This window comes from Procambarus clarkii, chromosome 13, assembly GCF_040958095.1.
Source record: "Procambarus clarkii isolate CNS0578487 chromosome 13, FALCON_Pclarkii_2.0, whole genome shotgun sequence".
In the NCBI taxonomy this organism is placed as follows: Eukaryota; Metazoa; Arthropoda; class Malacostraca; order Decapoda; family Cambaridae; genus Procambarus; species Procambarus clarkii.
This window is the reverse complement of record NC_091162.1, coordinates 12399336-12418539: the sequence shown is the minus strand read 5'-3', so window position 1 is coordinate 12418539 and position 19204 is coordinate 12399336. Positions and strand designations below refer to the sequence as shown.

The 19204-nt window shown below is 40.7% G+C and overlaps 1 protein-coding gene across 1 annotated transcript in view; it reads left to right on the top strand.

The window, feature by feature from the left end:
• Positions 1 to 19204, top strand: part of Nf1 (neurofibromin 1) — a 139288-nt gene that overhangs the window by 52226 nt on the left and 67858 nt on the right. Inside the window, 5 exon segments of the mRNA XM_045740650.2 lie at positions 2218 to 2401; positions 2675 to 2807; positions 3072 to 3233; positions 5297 to 5555; positions 13359 to 13503. Of these exon segments, the coding sequence (XP_045596606.2) occupies positions 2218 to 2401; positions 2675 to 2807; positions 3072 to 3233; positions 5297 to 5555; positions 13359 to 13503 (883 nt within the window).

The following is a 19204-nucleotide window of genomic DNA, read 5'->3' as shown; positions in this document are numbered from 1 at the left end:
TTTGACAGTTTCTTAACTTCTATTCATTTAACATTCTCTGTCTCGGTTCATAATTTTGAACTTTATCAACTTCTCACTTCACAATTCTTGTACATTAAATTTTGCAGTAGTATTGAAGCCTGTGGTAGAGAATTGTCTAATTTCTGTCTTTAAATGCTGAAAAGGTTTAAAGAAGGTTAAATTTAACACCAAGAATATAAGACTATACTTTTGATCTCTTACCTCTCTATAGGGGCTTTTGTGAAGTATTTTTCCATTTGCAAATACTGTATGTCTGTTCATTTATCCTGGAAGCAGTTGTTCATGTTCTATTATTATTAATTTTTCATAATACCCAAAATGTTTTGGATATTAGCAACTTTATTTAATATGCCACCTTTGTACCTACAAATAAACCACTATAATATGTTCTTATGTTTGGGCAGGAAGGTGGATTGATGGACAGGCAGATAGGTTAACAGGCAGCAGGCAGGTTGATGGGTCGGTAGGTGGGTTGATAAGGCAGGCAAGCAAGCAGTTTGATGAGTAGGCAGGTGACTTTCTAACTGAGTTTCTGTGGCGAGCCCCTCCGGTTCCCCGGAGCTATACCGGGCTGATATGTATATACATGTATTAGACTGTGGCATCAGTGAATTTGATTGGAGTTCTTAACCTACTGGGGACCACGAGCCACAACCTGGCCCCCTCAGAAATACACGAGGAGCAATGGCCTGTAGAAACCTCTGTGTGGTTGGAAGCATTCTATGTCTGCCATCTACCGGGTTAGGCACCCAGAAAGGTAGGCGTCCCTAAAACAAACTACAGCTGGTTAAAAATTGTGACTGAAAGCCGAACTAGCAAGCAGAACTCCCCAAACTGAAATAAAGCAAACAGGCATGATGTCACCATACACATGTTTGTATGATAAACATGTGTATGGTGTTTATGGACCAGTCGATGCCTTTTGGCAGGACTGGTCGAGGTGGGGTTACCTGTACCTCTTCCCCCTGGTCCAGCTGTTGCTTCAGCTCAAGGCTTGGTTGGAGACTTGTCAGGAGAGTAGTCCTGTTGGCCCCTTGGTGGCTGGCCCAGCCTTGGTTTCACAAAACTGATGTACTGCCCCGTTTTCTGTTTGAGTCGTCTGGCTTACTCGGAAAGGTTAGGAGAGGACACTTTCAATTAACATTTTTCATGACGTTTCGAAACCTTAGGAGAATTTCCAGCCCTCCTAACCTACAAGAGAACCTTTAACTTACTGTTTTGGAAAAAAAATCCCAAATTTATTTTCATATGTTTTTTCATTTTCAAATTACGTGTCCATTTTTGGCCAAATGGGCAAATGGCCAAATTCAGATGTAATTTGTCAGAGGAGAGGTTGGGCAGACATAGACTGTTTCCAACCACATGGGGGTTTCTATAGGCCATTGCTCCTCGTGCCTCTGAGGGGGGCCAGGTTCTGGCTCATGGTTGCCGGTAGGCTAAGAACTCCAATCAAATTGACTGATGCCACGGTCTAATATATGCATATCAGCCCGGTATAGCTGTGGGGAGCCTCCGGGGACTCGCCCAGAAAATGGCATTTCATTACATTCAACGCTGTTTTTTTGAGTGTTGATGAATTAACCTTCTGTGTGTCATTCCGAACTGGAAAGAAAAATCTCCTGCGTCTCCTGAAACCAATTTATGGCCAGGCAAGTTCCTGGCTGGTTTGATGCCACATCCTTGAGAGAACAGAACATAAGGGAGCAACCCAAATAGCTTACTCAGAAAGCAGTTTTTCATCTCTTCACTCTAAACATTATCTTTGCAAGATGATGTTATATGTAATTATTTGACTCTGAGGTACTCCTAACATGTTGATCTGTCACGTGTACAACTAAAAATTAATTATTAGATGTTTATTTCAGAAAAGACAACTTTTTCTTTATTTCCTTAGTAGTCACTTTTGTAGTTTATGTGGTCCACTAAATTTTGTCTGTGCTCCATTTATATTCTCTTAAATTCCTTATTTACATAGACCTTTGCAACTTCCTGTACTGCCATTAAACTCCCAAACTTTCATCCCTGTTTATGCAGGATATACATGTACTGTATCTCTGTTTAAAAGCTTTTACCTATAACAAGGCAATTTGTTTGAACATCAACAAATAAATTGGTAACCAGGCTGTTGTTGGTGCCCATCAGCTAGTGTAGAAGTATTGTAGCATAGGAATTAAATGATGGCTTCAATTCCTTCAGGTCTCTGTATCCCATCCAACAATACCATTTTCATCAAGAGTGTTAGTGAAAAACTTGCAGTAAATGAACCTCACCTAACACTTGAGTTCCTGGAAGAATGTATACAGGGCTTCCGGGCCTCAAGTATTGAGCTCAAGCATTTGTGTCTTGAGTATATGACTCCATGGCTACCCAATCTTACAAGGTATGATTCTCCCTGCGATATTTTACTTCCTTACTGTTTTCTGGCTATATTTAACACCGGCATGAATAGCTCCTTATACAGTATAATTATCTTTTTTACTGGTACAGTATTTACTTATTCAAGATTTATGCACTCGTCATGCTTTCTTAGGCATTTTTCTGTTCCCATTCCTGAAGGGAGAGTATATGTGGGTCTGTATGTAGTGTTCATTTTGCATTTGAGGTATAGACAGGAGGAGATATAATGTATGCTAATCATACTTTTTCTTTACAGGTTTTGTAGCCATCCAGATGATAAAAAGCGAGCTAAGGTTGCCATGATTCTTGATAAACTCATCACACTAACTATTGAGGAAGTTGAAATGTACCCTTCTATTCAAGCCAAAATCTGGGGCAACATTGGTCAAGTAAGCCTTACTATTTACCATTTAGTCTTAAGCCATCTACCATATATGTTTTACTATATGTAAATTTTATGGTGGTCATTCTCATTCCTGATTACATTGTTTTTACATATAATCATAATTAAGTTTAGTAAGTTATTCTATATATTATGTATGTAATAGAATAAGATATATATATGTGTGTGTATATATATAATGTGTATATCTTAAATTTTTTTCATTATCCTGCTATTTGAAGATCCACTTTAGTATGTGTTTCTTCGATAGGTATCGGAGTTGATCGACATGGTACTAGACTCATTCATCAAACGGTCGGTTACTGGTGGCTTGGGGTCTGGGCAGGCAGAGATCATGGCTGATACTGCTGTGGCATTAGCTTCTGCTAATGTTGCATCAGTAGCAAGAAAAGTTATAGGCCGCCTCTGTAGGGTAGGTCATCAAATTTTGTACTGTAAACTAACTTTAACCTCTATCATACATCACATACCTGTCCATTTATTTGTTAGTTTTCATACACATTTATGAAATTTTCGCTTGATGTTGAGAGCGAGGTAACTTTTCTGTGGCAAAGCTGTTTCCCAGTAAATTTATAGAAATCATTGTTATTTTTATTAACTTCATTTCCCTTCACATGTTAAGTTTTTACAATTTCAGCTAGATTCTATCCTAAATAAAATGTATATAGCTTCTGTTTCTGTTAGTTTGTTTCTCCATTTTATGATACAGTGGAACCTTCATTTACGATTGTAATCCGTTCCAAGAGACGCGTCGTCAACCAAAAATTTGTCAACCAAACGGAATTTTCCCAATAAGAAATAATGTAAATTGAAATTATCCGTTCTACACCCCCAAAATATTAACTTAAAAATGCATTTTAAATAAAAAATACTCATTTTGTACTAGCTACAGTACAATATGTATATCTTACCTTGAATGAGGACTCTTGTTGGTGTATGGGAGACGGTGAGGATGAGGAGAGGTGTTTGGAAGGGAAGTCCCCTTCCATTATAACATTAGGCAGTGATGACTTTTCTCATCTTTTCTCAGTGACTCTACTCTCTCTCCTAAATTTTGCCTGCATGCCACTAGGACCTTCTTGTGACTCTGCTTGTTTTTCTCACTTAAAACCTGTCTAGTGACACTTGTTTTTCCCTATGATTTAACACTTGTCTGAAATGAGACATCTCATTGTTATTAAAAAGGTTAACACAATGGCCTGCTACAGCTTGATTTGGGTGGCACTTTTCAGCAAAACTTTGCAATTCTTCCCATACTGTGCAGATTTTCTTAATAAATGAGGAGGGGACATCCTCTACTCTTCATCAGCAACCCTCATATCATTTTCATGTTTACGAATGATCTCGTTTTTTCTCTATCGTCATCCTCACAACTATTTGGTTGAACTTTACCACTGACTTTCTTTGGTCCCATGGCATGATATATAATAACTTTAATGTTAGAAAAGCAGGCAAACAATGAAATTCTTCACAAAGAATTCAAGCTCAGCCGTGGTCATCACTACACAGGATAGACTTGTAAACAAACCGAGTGCACATTTGTTTGTGTGTAAACAAACCCCCAGCACCATGCGTTCGTTCGACCCATTTACGTATGAACAGACGTTGTCTTTCAAGTAAACAGTTGTACACCAATTCATATTTTACGATGAATTTGATGTCGTATACCAAAAAATTTGTGCTCTAGGGCAGTTGTCAACCGAGGTTCCACTGTATATATATTTTTCTGTAGGTGACTACAGTAGCTCCTTGAGCTTGTGTTGATAATACCAAGCTATATTTAATGACACCAACCTCTGAGACCCATACTTGCCTATCAGAAGCCACGAGCAGAATCTGGCTTGCTCTATGCAACAGTAAGAGCTTTAGGATCTTAACAAAAAACACAGAAATCAAAAAACCAATGACTGCTTGTGGAAAATAAGCACCCTAAGGCTCTTCAGGGTAAATATCCTGACTGAGGGACTCCCAACTTTCACTAGGAGGCATCCCAGGTCACCAGAGTTTCAGATAGCATGCAACCCCTCTTTTTTTGCATTGAGCTGTTGGCTATGTAACATCTATGCTAGACCCATGATCTACTTTTTATCCCCCACCAACCTGGTATGCATGGAATGCAGCGGTACCATTGCCTAAGCTCCTAGAAGCCACTGAGAAAGTACTGTTTCACTATACCCAACACTGTTTATATCAATATTATTATTTTTTAACCATAGGGAGAGTCCTTATTTTTACCCATGTTTAACACTTTTATGTGAAGCTCTTGTTATGTTGTATCTCTGTTGTGTCTGATAAAATGTTGTTACTGTTTCAATGCAGGCTGCATTTGATTTTGTTAATGATAATTTATATACCTATATCAGTAGTGTTAAGTTTTGTGAGTACTGTATTTCTACTAATTGAACAGTCTGTTGGTTATATAAAATTTGTCTATTATTCAAAAATATAATTATTAAAATATTCTGTGACTGACAGGTGATAGACAAGACATGCACATCTCCAACGCCAACCTTGGAGCAGCATCTGATGTGGGATGACATAGCCATTTTGGCAAGATACTTACTCATGCTGTCCTTCAACAACTGCCTTGATGTAGCGCGCCATCTACCGTACCTGTTTCATATTATTACATTCTTGGTGTGCACTGGGCCAGTCTCGATGAGAGCATCTACACATGGCCTTGTCATCAATATCATTCACTCACTTTGTACCTGCACTAAACCCTCTTTTTTAGGTAAGAACTTTACTGACATTTCTAGTATTGATATGTGAAAACATAGGTAGTGGAACAATCCAAGCACAGTACCTTGTTTGCATGGGTAGCCATTTCCTGTCACTTTGGATCAGAGTTTGACTTTCTCTCAGCTAAAACATTCTTACATAATGGTCAGCCATGCCATTGTATTAGGAAAAGTATTGAGAAAAATTGAGAAAATCAATAGAGGCCATGTTGAGAATTGGAACCTGCACATTTGGTACTCCCAAGCATAAGCCCTAAACAACTTGGCCATGTTAATGTGATTTCTTTGTGCAAACATCATATTATTATCTGTAGCTCATTGAAAGACCCGATTAACATCAGATTGGAGGTTTGCTGTGTCCTCTATATTGTCTACTCTCATGAAAATCCTAGTATCATCTGCAAAAGGATGAGATACTGTAATTACTGGAGCAAGGACGGTACCTTGGGGGACTGAACTTTTCACAGTGGAAGACTGGATTTTAATTTGTTGACAATTACACTCTTGAGTTCTGTTTGTTAGAATGTTAAAGATTCATCTCTTTATTTTGCCATAATTCCTTTTCAGTGCATTTTGTGCATAATAATACCATGGTCACATCTGCAAAACTTTTGCAAAATCTGTGTCCATCAGCATTTTAGTTATCTTCCGTGGCATCTAAGGCCCATATAATAGTGATCTAGCAATTGTGAGAGGCAAGAAAGCCCTGTTCTGTACCCATGTTGTCCAAGGTTATCGAAATGTTGTGATTCCATGTGACTTGTAATATTACTTCTTTGTACTCTTTCAAGGATTTTTATGATAGGTGAAGTTAGAGCTATTGATCTATAAATTGTTGCATCGACTTTACTGCCTTCCTTGTGAAGTGGCATGATCTCTGCTGGTTTAAGTGTTAATGGGATAACACCATTATTGAGGTTCTGTCTGCAATAGGTGTTTAGGGCCAGTAATAGTGGTGTTTTGCAACTATTGATGAATATAGAATTCCAGGAGTCTGGGCCTGGTGCAGAATATAATGAAATACTACCTCTTTTTCTTGTGGTCCTTGGAGGCTTTCTGACCTTCCTTACCCTTTCCCAGGGCTTCAGTTTTGGTGTTAACTGGCACAGAGACTGATGAGTTGCCGGGGAGATCCAATAGTGGGAGTACTGCCACCTGGTAATTACCTAAGAATAGTTACAGGATGAGAGCTACGCTTGTGGTGTCCCGTCTTCCCAGCACTTTGTCATATAATGCTTTGAAACTACTGATGGTTTTGGCCTCAACCCCCTTCTCACCTGACTTTTTCCATCCGTCTAACACTGTTAGCAAAAGTGAATTTTCTTTTATTTCTTCGGCAGCTTTGTATAGTTAGTTTAAATCTATGACCTCTTGTTCTTGAAGTTCCAGGTCTCAGGAATTTTTCCCTATCAATTTTATCGATTCCCGTTACCGTTTTGTATGTAGTGATCATATCGCCTCTTTTTCTCCTATCTTCTAGTTTTCGCATATTTAATGCTTCCAACCTCTCTTCGTAGCTCTTGTCCTTTGGTTCTGGGAGCCATTTAGTTGCATGGCTTTGCACCTTTTCCAGTTTGTTGATGTGCTTCTTAAGATGTTGAGCAGCTGCTACTAGTGGGTGAACCACTTGAGTGAATTGTTCAGGGGTCTCATTTTCTGTGTTGTGTTTAACTTTGTGTTCTCTGTTTTGTTTCACTCCAGTTTTCTGTTTTTTTTGTTGAGTGATCTAGTATCCTCGGCTCCTGTCATGTCATTGTAGAGGCTCGGGTTTTAGCCTTTGGTCCTCGGTAAACTCACAATGACTAGTAAGGGCTTGGTGTGATTCAATTCTCTGGAAAGCTATCCAGGATGCTAGCAATAGGAAGCCACCAAGGTACCCCCTAGAAAGAGGCTTTTCATTACATTCAACTCTGGTTCTTTTGCTTTCTGGCCCCTCTCGCATTTTCTTGTAAACCAGTCCTGTTTTCTATATTATCGTCTTTTCTTCTGTATAAATATTTGGGGCCTTTTTCATATATCTCACAAATTTTGGTATACTGTGCATCTCATTTCTTTATTTGTCTGAAATCAAGCCATTCCAGCCAAATCCTTTAAAGAACTTAAGACTCCAGTAGAATTCTCTCTTTGTAGTTGAATATCTCTGTTGTTTCACTTTTCACATTTTCTTCTATATTATAATGTATTGCATATTTTATTTCTAGGAGTACATGGTCACTCATACCTAGTGGAGGCAGGTACTGGAAGTCAAAAGATCTCTTCCTCTTTCCTGGTAAATATTAGGTGCAATATTGTGGGAACATACCCCTTCCTCATTCTCATTGTCTGTTTAACATGCTGATACATGAATGCCTCCAGGAAGAGGTTCATGAATCTGCTGGTCCAGGAGTCTTCTGTCCTTACAGCATAGGTCTCCCAGTCTATCGTTTTCAAATTTAAGTCCCCCAAGTACTATCAGTCGTGCTTTATCTTTTTCTATCCGCTCTTGTTGTTATCTCCCTCATAATGATTGTGAGTCCCTCTTGCCTTGTCTATTCCTTCCTTTGTCTATGTGGTGTTTGCTGGTGGATTTTAGGCACTATTGAATACCATTTTGTCAATCTGGTTGCATATCTCTAGTGCCACCATGTCCACATCCTGTGGGTTGTCAAGAATATATTCTTATACATTTAAATTCTTTTTCACTAGCACAGTGACACCTCCATTTTTTCAGTTTTTTTTTCTGTAGTGTCTCCAAACTGAGTATCCTTCAAGGAATATCAGCTCGTCTAAAAAATATTATTTTAAGGGAGCCGGTCGACCGAGCGGACAGCACGCGGGACTTGTGATCCTGTGGTCCTGGGTTCGATCCCAGGCGCCGGCGAGAAACAATGGGCAAAGTTTCTTTCACCCTATGCCCCTGCTACCTTAGCAGTAAAATAGGTACCTAGGTGCTAGTCAGCTGTCACGGGCTGCTTCCTGGGGGTGGAGGCCTGGTCGAGGACCGGGCCGCGGGGACACTAAAAACCCCGAAATCATCTCAAGATAACCAGAGTGGTGATATTATGAATTTTCAGCTATATTACATTTTTGAACTCCAGTATTTTATCTAACCCCATCTACATTCGTATAAATTATTTTTAGGAACATTCTATTCTGCCTTTTCTTTTAGTGACTGTTGGCTGTCAGTTCATCATTCATCATCTCTCCGATTCCTATCATCTTGTAGAAAAAAACAAAAATATTCCTCTCTCTGCTCTTATTTACCCTTTCCTTTCAGTTTTTATGTGTGTTCCATTGAGAGATATCTCCTTAATTTCCGGTTTCCAATCCTAATCACTATAATTTCCTAGTACAGTATTCCTGAGTATTCTGTCAACTTTTAACTCCATTTAGGATCACCCTTTAGGTTTTTCCTAGCTTTATATGCCTTTCGATTCTTCTATATTCACTAACATTATATTTTGTTTTGAGTTTACCCTCTACTAACTCAACAATTTTGTCTATGATCTTTGCACTTTCTGTACCTCTACTACTTTAGATGTTATCTCCTTGTCTTTACTCCTAAAGATTAAAAGGGATTTGCCTCTATCTATTTTGTTTTCTATCAATTTACTATTTAATATGAGTTATTTTCAAATTTCATGACTAATGTCTTTCTTTTCGCTGCATTCTTTGATGTCCTAATTCACTTATAATTCTTTCTTTTTCTCTTGTCCGGTTGTATGCCTTAGGTTTTCTGGGAGGGCTCTACAGTGGCTCTATGTTGCTAGCCGCCTAGTTAGCGCCACACACATATCAAGTCACACCAGGTCCTTGCGAGTCATTAAAAGCCTGCATGGGACCAGAGGCCAAAACCTGGCCTCCTCAAAGAGGCACAGAGAGTATGGAATTCTTGTGCAGATGAAGTCACAATAACGTGGCTGAAAAATGTTGACCAAACCACACACTAGAAATTGAAGAGACGACGTTTCAGTCTGTCCTGACCATAATCAAGACAAATACAATTTTTTGTTGCAAGACCTGAACCCTATGGTATTCCACTACTTACTCTCCCCAATTGGATGCATTGCCTCTGATTACCATCCTCATCTTTCTTGCTGTTAGACAATTTTTCTTCTATGTCAGCATGTTCGTTTCTAAAACACTCCTGTGTGGGACTGACAAAAATGCCCTTTTTAGGTCTAGATAAACACAACCAACCCACAATCTCTTTTTCTGTAGAATCTCTGTGGCTCATAAAAACTAAGTAGATTTGTTATACAGGATTTTCCTGTTCGAAAACCATACTCTGTTATCACATCATTTCTCTTCAGGTTTTCTGTTCTTTTGGCTTTAACTATTTTACCAGGTTTTTGACTACCACGCTGGTTAATATGATATGATTAGAGGGCCTTCTCTGCTACCATTTATGTAGATTGGAACTATGTTTGCATTTTTCCACATCTGCTAAAATTTCTACACACAGATGTCTGGAATATCAATTGAAGTGGAATGCTTAGCTCAGTTGCACATTCTCTCAGAACCCAGTGTGAAACTCTATCTGATCCAACTGCTTTATTTTTTCCTAGGTCCCTGAGTAATTTTTTCACTGTCTCGAGGCACCTCTACGTACTCTATGGTTTTCTCTGGCGTTGACATCGTGTCAGGTTCTCCGAAAACCTCATTTTGAACAAACGTACTTTGGAACTTCATTTAGTGTTTTGCACATTTCTTTTTCATTCTCTGTGAATCTGTTCTCCATTCTCAATCTTTGGATTTTATTCATTACATGCAGCTTACTTGAAATGAATGTATAGAAAAGGCCTAGATCTATTTTGCATTTGTCTGCTTCCCCTTTCTTAAAGTTCCTTTCTGTCTCATTCCTTGCTACTATCTAGTTGTTTCTTGCTTGTTTGTAGTGCTGGTATGTTTGAGGGTTTGGCCTCTTCCTATATTGTGACAGGCACCCTTGACCCTTCTCGGAGAATCAGCATTGAATGTTATAAAATGCCTCTTTCTGGTTGGTCCTTGGGTTCTGGATGTCAAGTTTTCAGTTCTTCAGATTTCCCTTGCTGTGGCTTATTTCTTAGGTAACGTGATCAAGGTATTGCACTCTGCACATCTGTGAGGACGTGGCCAGATTTTGGTCAGTACTTCCCTGGTAGGCTTTTAATGACTTGCAAGAGGCTGGTGTTACTTGATGTGTGGAACTAACCAGGTGGCTAGCAACAGGGAGCCACCCAAGACCCACCTAAGTGAAGCATTTCATTACATTCAATGCTAGGTTTTTTAATTTCTCCCTAACAATTATCTAACTTCTTCGTAATCTTGTTTTCTGTGAATAAGTTCTTAATTTGACCCCCTCCTCTTTTATTTGTGTACTCATTAGGCTGATGATGGCCTGATCCTTTTTTAAATCATCACCCTCTATGATGTATGTGTTTTCAAACTGTTCTTTCCTTCCCAAATAGAATATTTTGTGCATGGGGCTTTAGCATGTTTTCTACTTCCTCAAATTTGCCAAGGATGCCTACTTTGCTGATTTTTCCTTGGTAAAGACAAATAAATGATAAATTTCTGTGTTTTGCTGAACCTCTGCAAATACAGTCTGTGTGTTTTGGTTATCATTCATTTGTGTGCATGACAGTCTCGCAGGACTCTTCCTCACCACAAAAGTTTTTGTGTTTTTTATATTTTTATCGATCCTTATTTTGGTATTTTTTTTAACTTGTGCTTTCTTTTTTCCTTGATTCAGTTCATTGCACTCTTTAGAAGGCTTTTATGTCACTTCCAATTTCATTAATAAAAGTCGTGGATGTCTCAACCCTGAATTTACTATCTCAAATTTATCTCCTGTTTCTAATATTTATTTCTCTTTACTCTTTACCTTAGTTCTCTGTTTATGCTACCCAAGACACCACTTGCATACCTCTGACCTTCATTACTATACTTAAAATTCTGTAGGTGGAAGGGGGACAGGTTTAGGTTCCAAAAATATCCAGCGAGGGTTAATTTACAATGAGTTTTTCTGTGGGGAAGCGTGGGTGGCTCCCTGAAACTGTTACTGAGATAGCCTCCAATTACTAAGTCACATCAGTCATAGGCATCCTATTGGCTTACCGGGGACCAGAGCCAGAACCTGGCCCTTCGTTGAAGAGGCACAGAGAGCAGGAAATTTTTATGATCACTCTTGCTGGGAAAGCAACCAGAAAGTAGATGAGACAATACAGATAACTGCACAGTTTGTGAAACTGAAGCACCAAAACAGCCAACAGACATCGCAAAAAGATTCACTCAAAATGAAATGGTTCACTTGAAACAGTGTACGAAACACCTAGTGCGCAGAGCTACCGACAGGTGGCATCCTGAAGCTCCCTGCTTTAAGGCTGGCGACCTCTGTCTTGTTGATGCCGGCCTCAGCTGGTCTTCCAAAGTCGTCCGTAATCAAGATCAAGATAAATGATGATGACATTCTCGGTTATCCATCAGCAAGATAAATGATGATGACATTCTCAGTCAAGATGATCTTGCTGACTCCTTGGTGGTAGGGTCTGCATTGGTTTCTGGTTCTTTGGGCTGATGTCTGACCCCAGGCATTTTTCTGTGACTGCCTGTTTCAGTAGATAGCCCAGTGACATTCCTTGCTGGCAAGATACCTCTGCCAATCTCTGTCTGTAATATATTTACCACTATTGATATGGTGCACTGGAGGCTGATTTGTCTCATCTGTGTCTTTGTTGAGGCAGCAGTAAGAAGTGTCTGGCACTCCTTTTGCATTTTTGCCTCTCTGGCATTCAGCATTGATACTTCCTTGGCACCATTTCACTAGTTGTCTCTAGTTGTGTTTCACCTCTGGCTGGCTCTTGCTCCCTCTGAACCATCTTGGTCTCTAGATTGAGTGATGGTATTTCTTTCTTTCCTTTCGTTCCCGATTGACCCATCGGGCTGGGATAATTTTCATAAGGCAATGTTTTTCTTGGCTCTTGCTTCTGGTTGGCAGGTTGGAGGGCATCATGTTTTTCTCCAGAGACATGCATGGGTTCTGTTTTTTGGCCCTAGTTGCTAGTTTCTTTGTAGCCTTCTTATCTGACAAAGATAATGATTGACTTTGTAGCTGCCACCTCTTGACTACTGGTTAGTTCCATGATTTCCTTTTCTCCGTTGTTAGCTAGCTTGAAGAAACCACCAAGGAGTGCACCCAGAATACCACATTGAGTATAATGAAATGCCCCTCTCTGGGTGAATCCCAGTGGCTCCTTAACTACCTCCCCCACTTCCCAACCAGATACAGTATGTTGGTTTGTGGTTCATCAGGCTCCAGATTGAGAGGTTCCCACCCTTGAAGCTGGGAGCCTTGTTGGGATGCAATCTAATTGGCAGTTCTGTGCACTAGGGGGGGTGTTTCATGTCGTTCAGTATTGAGGGAATCTTTTGTGGAGTCTGTTGGGTGTTTCAGGGCTTCATTTTCATGAACAATGTAGATGCCTGTATTGTCTTGTCTGCTTTTTGGCTGCTCTCCCAGTGAGGATGTTTGTAACCCTGCTCTCGGTGCCAGATTCTGGGTCTGGTCTCTGGTAGGCCAACAGGAAATTTATAACTGATGTGACTTAGTAATTGGAAGCTACCTCAGTGATATAGCTTCATTGAAGTCACCAGAGCTCGCCCAGAAAGGTGCGTTTCATTACATTCATTGCAGGTTTTTCCCCACTTAAGGAGTATATTACAGTTAATGAATAAATTAGAGTACAGTTTATACCACTTCTTATTATTAAAAAATCCCTAATGTTTTCCATAATTCATTTTATAAATTCCTCCCTTTATTACATTTTCTTCTACAGAGGAAACTCAGCGTGTGTTACGGCTGTCTTTAGATGAATTTTCTCTGCCTAAATTTTATCTACTCTTTGGAATAAGCAAGGTGAAGTCTGCAGCTGTCACTGCATTTAGATCTTCATATAGACACACAGGCGAGCGAGGACTCAGGTGAGATACCACTGATGCTTGATACTTAGCATATTGTCTTTTGTTGTATTATTATTATGTTCACTTTCATTAACTTCTTTCTACTTCACTTATGTAGAAAACAAAACAAAAATTACAATATAATATTAAACAGGAAACTCCTGCATACTTAAAAGGTTTTGCTCATGGAACCCTTATGAATACATTATACTGCTCATTTAGCACGGCCCCGTACAGCACTGATTTGCTATAGAGCTGCTTGTTTTTTCTTGGGGGGAGGGGGGACCCCTTTGGCTCCCCAGAGCTATCCAGGCTGATATGTAACTATTAGCTTTCTGGCATCATTTAAAGTGCATGGAGTTCTTGCCTATCAGGGACCACAAGCCAGAACCAGGCCCCCTCAGGGAGGCACAAGGAGTAATGGCCTATAGAAACCCCTGTGTGGTTGGGAGCATTCTGTCTGCCATCGACTGGGTCTGGCCCCAGAGAGATAGGCACCCCAAAACAAACCTCTATTCTGGTGAAAATATTGCTACCGAAAGCCGAACGAGTGGACAGAACTCCCTAACGAAAATTAGCAAACGAGCATGACGTCATCACGTTGCCGTTCGGCTGTCTGCACAACCCTCCCCTCCTTGGAAAGGGGAGCCCCAGGCCCCTTACACTGGCGTTCCAACCATCAGTTCTTGGCTGATGTGATACTGGCTGGTTGAGTGCCTCTGGCTCCAGTTTTTATATTCAGTTCCTGTGTCTTGTTCCATGGTCTGTCTCTACAGGTGGTGTGTGAGCCAGGAGTAATATTCTATGGTACTCCAGCTGCATGCGCCTAGGGTTTCCTTCCCTAGGTGCCTCTAAGTACCTGTAATGTGGCGTTTTTCCTGAACTGCACGGCCATCAGGGTCAATGCCTTCAGGCAGGACTGGTCGAAGTGGGTTTACCTGTACCTCTTTACCCTTAGTTTCCCTGTTACTACAGTTCCTAGCTCACTTGGAGATGTTCGAAGGGAGAGTAGTCCTTTTGGCCCCTTGGTGGCTGGCCCAGCCTTGGTTTTGAGCTGCTTGCTCGGTGATCTTCCCACGGCACCGCCTCTTTCAGCAGATTGGGCTAGTACTTTACGTAGCTGGTTTGATCTTCTCCTTCGGTCTTTGTGTCTGGTCTTTCTGATGGGGGTCTGTCACCACTTGTATGGTGAGTAGGTGGCTTCGTTGATGATGGCCCACCTGCTTGCTTCGTCTCGGCAGCAGTATGAAGTTTTCTGGCGGTCCTTCTGTTATTGTTTATCCCTTCGTAGGTTTACTTCTGTCTCTGATAGGGTTGTCTTGTCCTTCCTTTCGTGGTTGTTCCAGGACCGTCATCTTATGCCAAATGTTGTCGCCTCATATCGTGCAGTGCTGGCGGAGCCGCTGCAGCTTGTGTTTGGCACTGATGTTATGTCTGCACCATTCCTCAAGCTGTCTCATGCATTATTTCACTTCCGGCTTGCTCATGCGTCACCTGAGCCATCCTGGATCGTTGGACCGGGTGCTCTCCTTTCTCTCTTCTCCTCGGTTTGTGGTGGCCACTTCGGTACAGGATTGTTTGGCAAAGGCTCTTTTCTTGTTGGCATTGGCCTCTGGGGGTCTCATCGGGGAGTTTCGTGCTCTCCTCCGGCGCAGAGGTTTCTGCTCTTTTCGTCCTGGTGGTAGGTTTGTTCATTTGCAGTTGTCTCTTTCTTTTCTGGAGAAGAATGAGACTGCTTTCTGGAGGGGTCCTTTGGGTTGTTGATGCTTGATTGGTTAGGCCGGGGGTGTATCATGTGTCTTGTGTCCGGTTGCAGCTTTCTGCCATTATCTGCATGCCCCGGCCTCAGTGGCCAGGGACGTGCTTTGGATTGACCCGGTTTCCCTTCTTCCCTGTTCCAGGGTTCGGGTCTCCCAGGTTGTCCGCAGGGTAATTCTGTCCAGCCTGCCTATCGTCTATCCTCGTGCCCACGACGTTCGTAAGTTTATTGCGCTGGCTGCCATCTTTGGAAGCATGTCATGGGCTGACATTTGGGCACAGGGTTTTTGGAGGTTGAGGTTGAACAGGGTCCTGGTCACTCACTACTTTGTTAACGTTCCTGGGTCTAGTCGGGCCTGTTGCATTGGGTTGGCGGTTGCAGCCAGTTGTCTCGACTTCGCATTTAGGAGCGAGACCCGACCGCCTTCCGGAGAAGTCTCTCTTGTTTTGTCTTTGAGCAAGTAGCTCCAGGAAGCCGAAGGGGGGGGGGGGGGGCTGCCTCCAGAAAACCAGCGTTGAATGCAATGAAACACCATTTTCTGTGAAGCTCTCCGTCAACCCTCCCTCCCTCCGATCAGCATTTTTTTCGCGTGTTTTGTCATCCAGCCTCATAAATGGGGTGTGGGTAGCTGGCAGGAGGTGGTCTGGGGTTCCCCCGGTTTTGCGCAGACAACAGTGCGGTGACATGGTGATGTCATGCTTGTTTGCTTGTTTTCATTTGGGGAGTTCTGTCCACTAGTTTGGCTTTCATTTGCAATATTTTAACCAAAATAGGTGTTTGTTTTGAGGCGCTTACCTTTCTGGGTGCCTCACCCAGTCGTTGGCAGACATAGAATACAGTACAGTGCTTCCAACCACACGGGGGTTTCTATTGGCCATTGCTCCTCGTGCCTCTCTGAAGGGACCAGGTTCTGGTTCATGGTCCAAGGTAGGCCTGTAACTCAATGTGCATTGACTGATGCCAGGGTCTAATACATTCATATCAGCCCGGGTTAGCTCCGGGGAGCCTCTGGGTCTCGCATAGAAAATGGCGTTTCATTACATTCAACGTTTTTTTTTTTTTTAATTATGAAAATCCATTACACTTGTCCAGTGCAGTTAATACTGTATGTTTGTGTGAATGTTCTCTCAGTAGCTCCTTGAGCTTAGTGCTGGTTTTGCCCAGCCTTAAGGAAATGTGCCAGGTCCCCGAGACTCATCCTTCCCTACCAGGAGCCAGGACCAGAATATAGCTCTCTTCAGTGGGCATTGGGAGCTTGGAAACACAGATCAACCCCAAAACAAAGAATGAACCTTAGCAAAAAGCATAGTGCATTTAAGTAAGCCACTGCTTAATGAAAATATTAAGTGCTCTCTGGTAACAAAGCAAGTGATTGCTATTATTGATTTAGTGCAAACACCCTAACTGTGATGCACCTGACCACCACCAGGTTGCTGCCAATGTTATCTGGGGAGCCAGTTCACCCCCTCCCCTTCACTCCCCTAGTCACAGTCTTGGAGGGCACGGTACCTCTGACAGGGCCCAGTCTTAGCGTCATGATTAATCCTCTAAATCCAGCTACCAAAAGAAAAAAAAAGAAGAAAAATCTAAAGCCTCTTGGTTTTGTGCACATTGAGAGGAAGACTTCACAAAGTGTCATTACCACAAGTCACTGGGACTTGTGGTAAATCAGTATTGCTGACTCCCTATTTAGAGAAGAAGGCTGTTTTGTTGAAGTTAGATGGTTTATATGTTTATTGTTTAACTTTAGTTTACTAAAGTGTTGAATAACTTGATTTATTTACACATAATTGACAAAAAAGTAATTAAGTAATGTATTTCGTATAGGCATACAGTGTAATATGTACAAAGCAAGAGTTATGAATACTTTATAGGCATACAGTATAATATGTACAGTGCCTCTTCAATTTGGTGAACTATATGGGATTAATCCAAATTTGTTGCAGTTAGAGAATTGTTGGAACCAGAGATGCCTTCAGGAAACATTTGTTTGGTGAATTTGTTAATAATGATTTTTTTTTAACAAAAGGTACATTGCTATGCCTGTTTCTCCTAAAATTTCATTCACCTATGAAAATGGCTAAAAATGTGATTGGCACCATATTAAACACTTTCGCGCATCAGTTACTCCTAGAGGCGTAACCAACTTTTCTCTGGAGTGCGCATGACGGACTCGCCCACGAAAAAAGAAAAAATATTTGTATAAAATCTATTTTCTATCCGATCGACTTTGGGATAGTTTACAAATGTTCGCCATGAAATTTCCATTTTCTCTAATAGCCGCATAGCCTATTTGGGAGAACGACATGGCATTGCATCATCGTGGTAAGACCATTGTATTGTTGACACGACGAGTGTAATCGACGTAGTTTTTTATTTGGTGCCGGTCTAACACATCCTTGTGTGACATTTTATACTTATGTTCTTCTTGAACATTCTATTGCGAACACATTGGTACAAAAATGAAATACGTACATCGGTACGTGCAGTACTTGCTTGACACCTGAGTGGACAGCGCATCGGATTCGTAGTCGTGAGATTCCAGGTTCGATTCCCGGTGGAGGCGGAAACGAATGGGCAGAGTTTCTTTCACCCTAATGCTCCTGTTCACCTATTAGTAAATAGGTACCTGGTAGTTAGGCATCTGCTAAGGGCTGCTTCCTGCGAATATAACAAAAAGGAGGCCTGGCTAAGGTCCGGGCTGTGTGGACACTAAAGCCCCAAAACCATCTCGAGATGGTTTTTGGTTGTAACTTCATGCAAAATTTGTGAGGTTAGGCTGAAATCTGATCACTGGTGTCAAGATATTACATCCACCAGAACTGCTCAGTGGTTCGTAATAATGAATAAAAAATGTAGAAAGTTATATATATAATGTGTGTATACAGTGTAATAACAGCAAAAAATATTATGCTATATTGTTCTAAGAATATAATATGGTGCATATTTTAATAACATGAATATACAGTATTTGAGTATGCCAATGTTCCACACTTTTTATTATATAAATTTCTCAAGTGACACATTGAGTAATATTAATACAAAAAAACAGTGAAAAAATCAGTAACATTGAAATAAATATGTAAAAATATCCTTTGTGGCAACTCCTGTCCTACGCCTGGCTCGGGGCGACCTCCACGGGGCGATTACTCCACTAACACTTGTGACTAGTGATGTTTTTGTGAGATTTCCTTAACACTTGTGATTAATGATGTTTTTGTGAGATTTCCTTGCTCAAAATCAGAATTTTGCTCATACTGCACTGTAACTCAAAATATGATTTGAAAATTAAAATTTATTCTTTCCCAATATTGAGCAATATACAGAGAACATAATATGTAAAATTCGGTTCATAAATAGTAGAACTTAGAATTTTTAGACAAAAACTTTTGTGTAAAATGTTATCAAAGATTACATCATCATTAGATGACGTAGATGTTGCTCGATTCCCTTCTAACTTCACATGATTCTTGGTGTGGCTACATCCTTGATTGTAGATAAGTTTCAAGGAAATTGCTCGTCAAATAATGGGGAACAAAATGAAAAAACAGAATTGCGGGTGTATTGTTATTTGTTTAAAATTAATTATGAACACATTAGTAACATTCGTTGCTAGTTTATATGATATGTACAGTAATGACAAACTACAACAATAGAAAACTCTGACTGCTAGAAAGTTTGTCCTGCAGGTGGTGCTGTATTGGGTAGTTAGTATATGCATCCTCAGGGTCCATTGCACTTGGTGTAGTTTTCTTTCATTTTCTGGACATACTTGGAGTCGCACACTCATCATGATGTTCCTGCAGTGGCATCATCACTGATGTCATGTGATGTGCCTGATGTGATCTAAACAAGTGTTGAATCACCATCACCTGTTAGCTGGTTGGCATCTGGTGTGTGCCATCACCAACTTCATCTAGTTTCTTGCATTTATTCTTGCTTTTTCTAAAATCAATTGACATT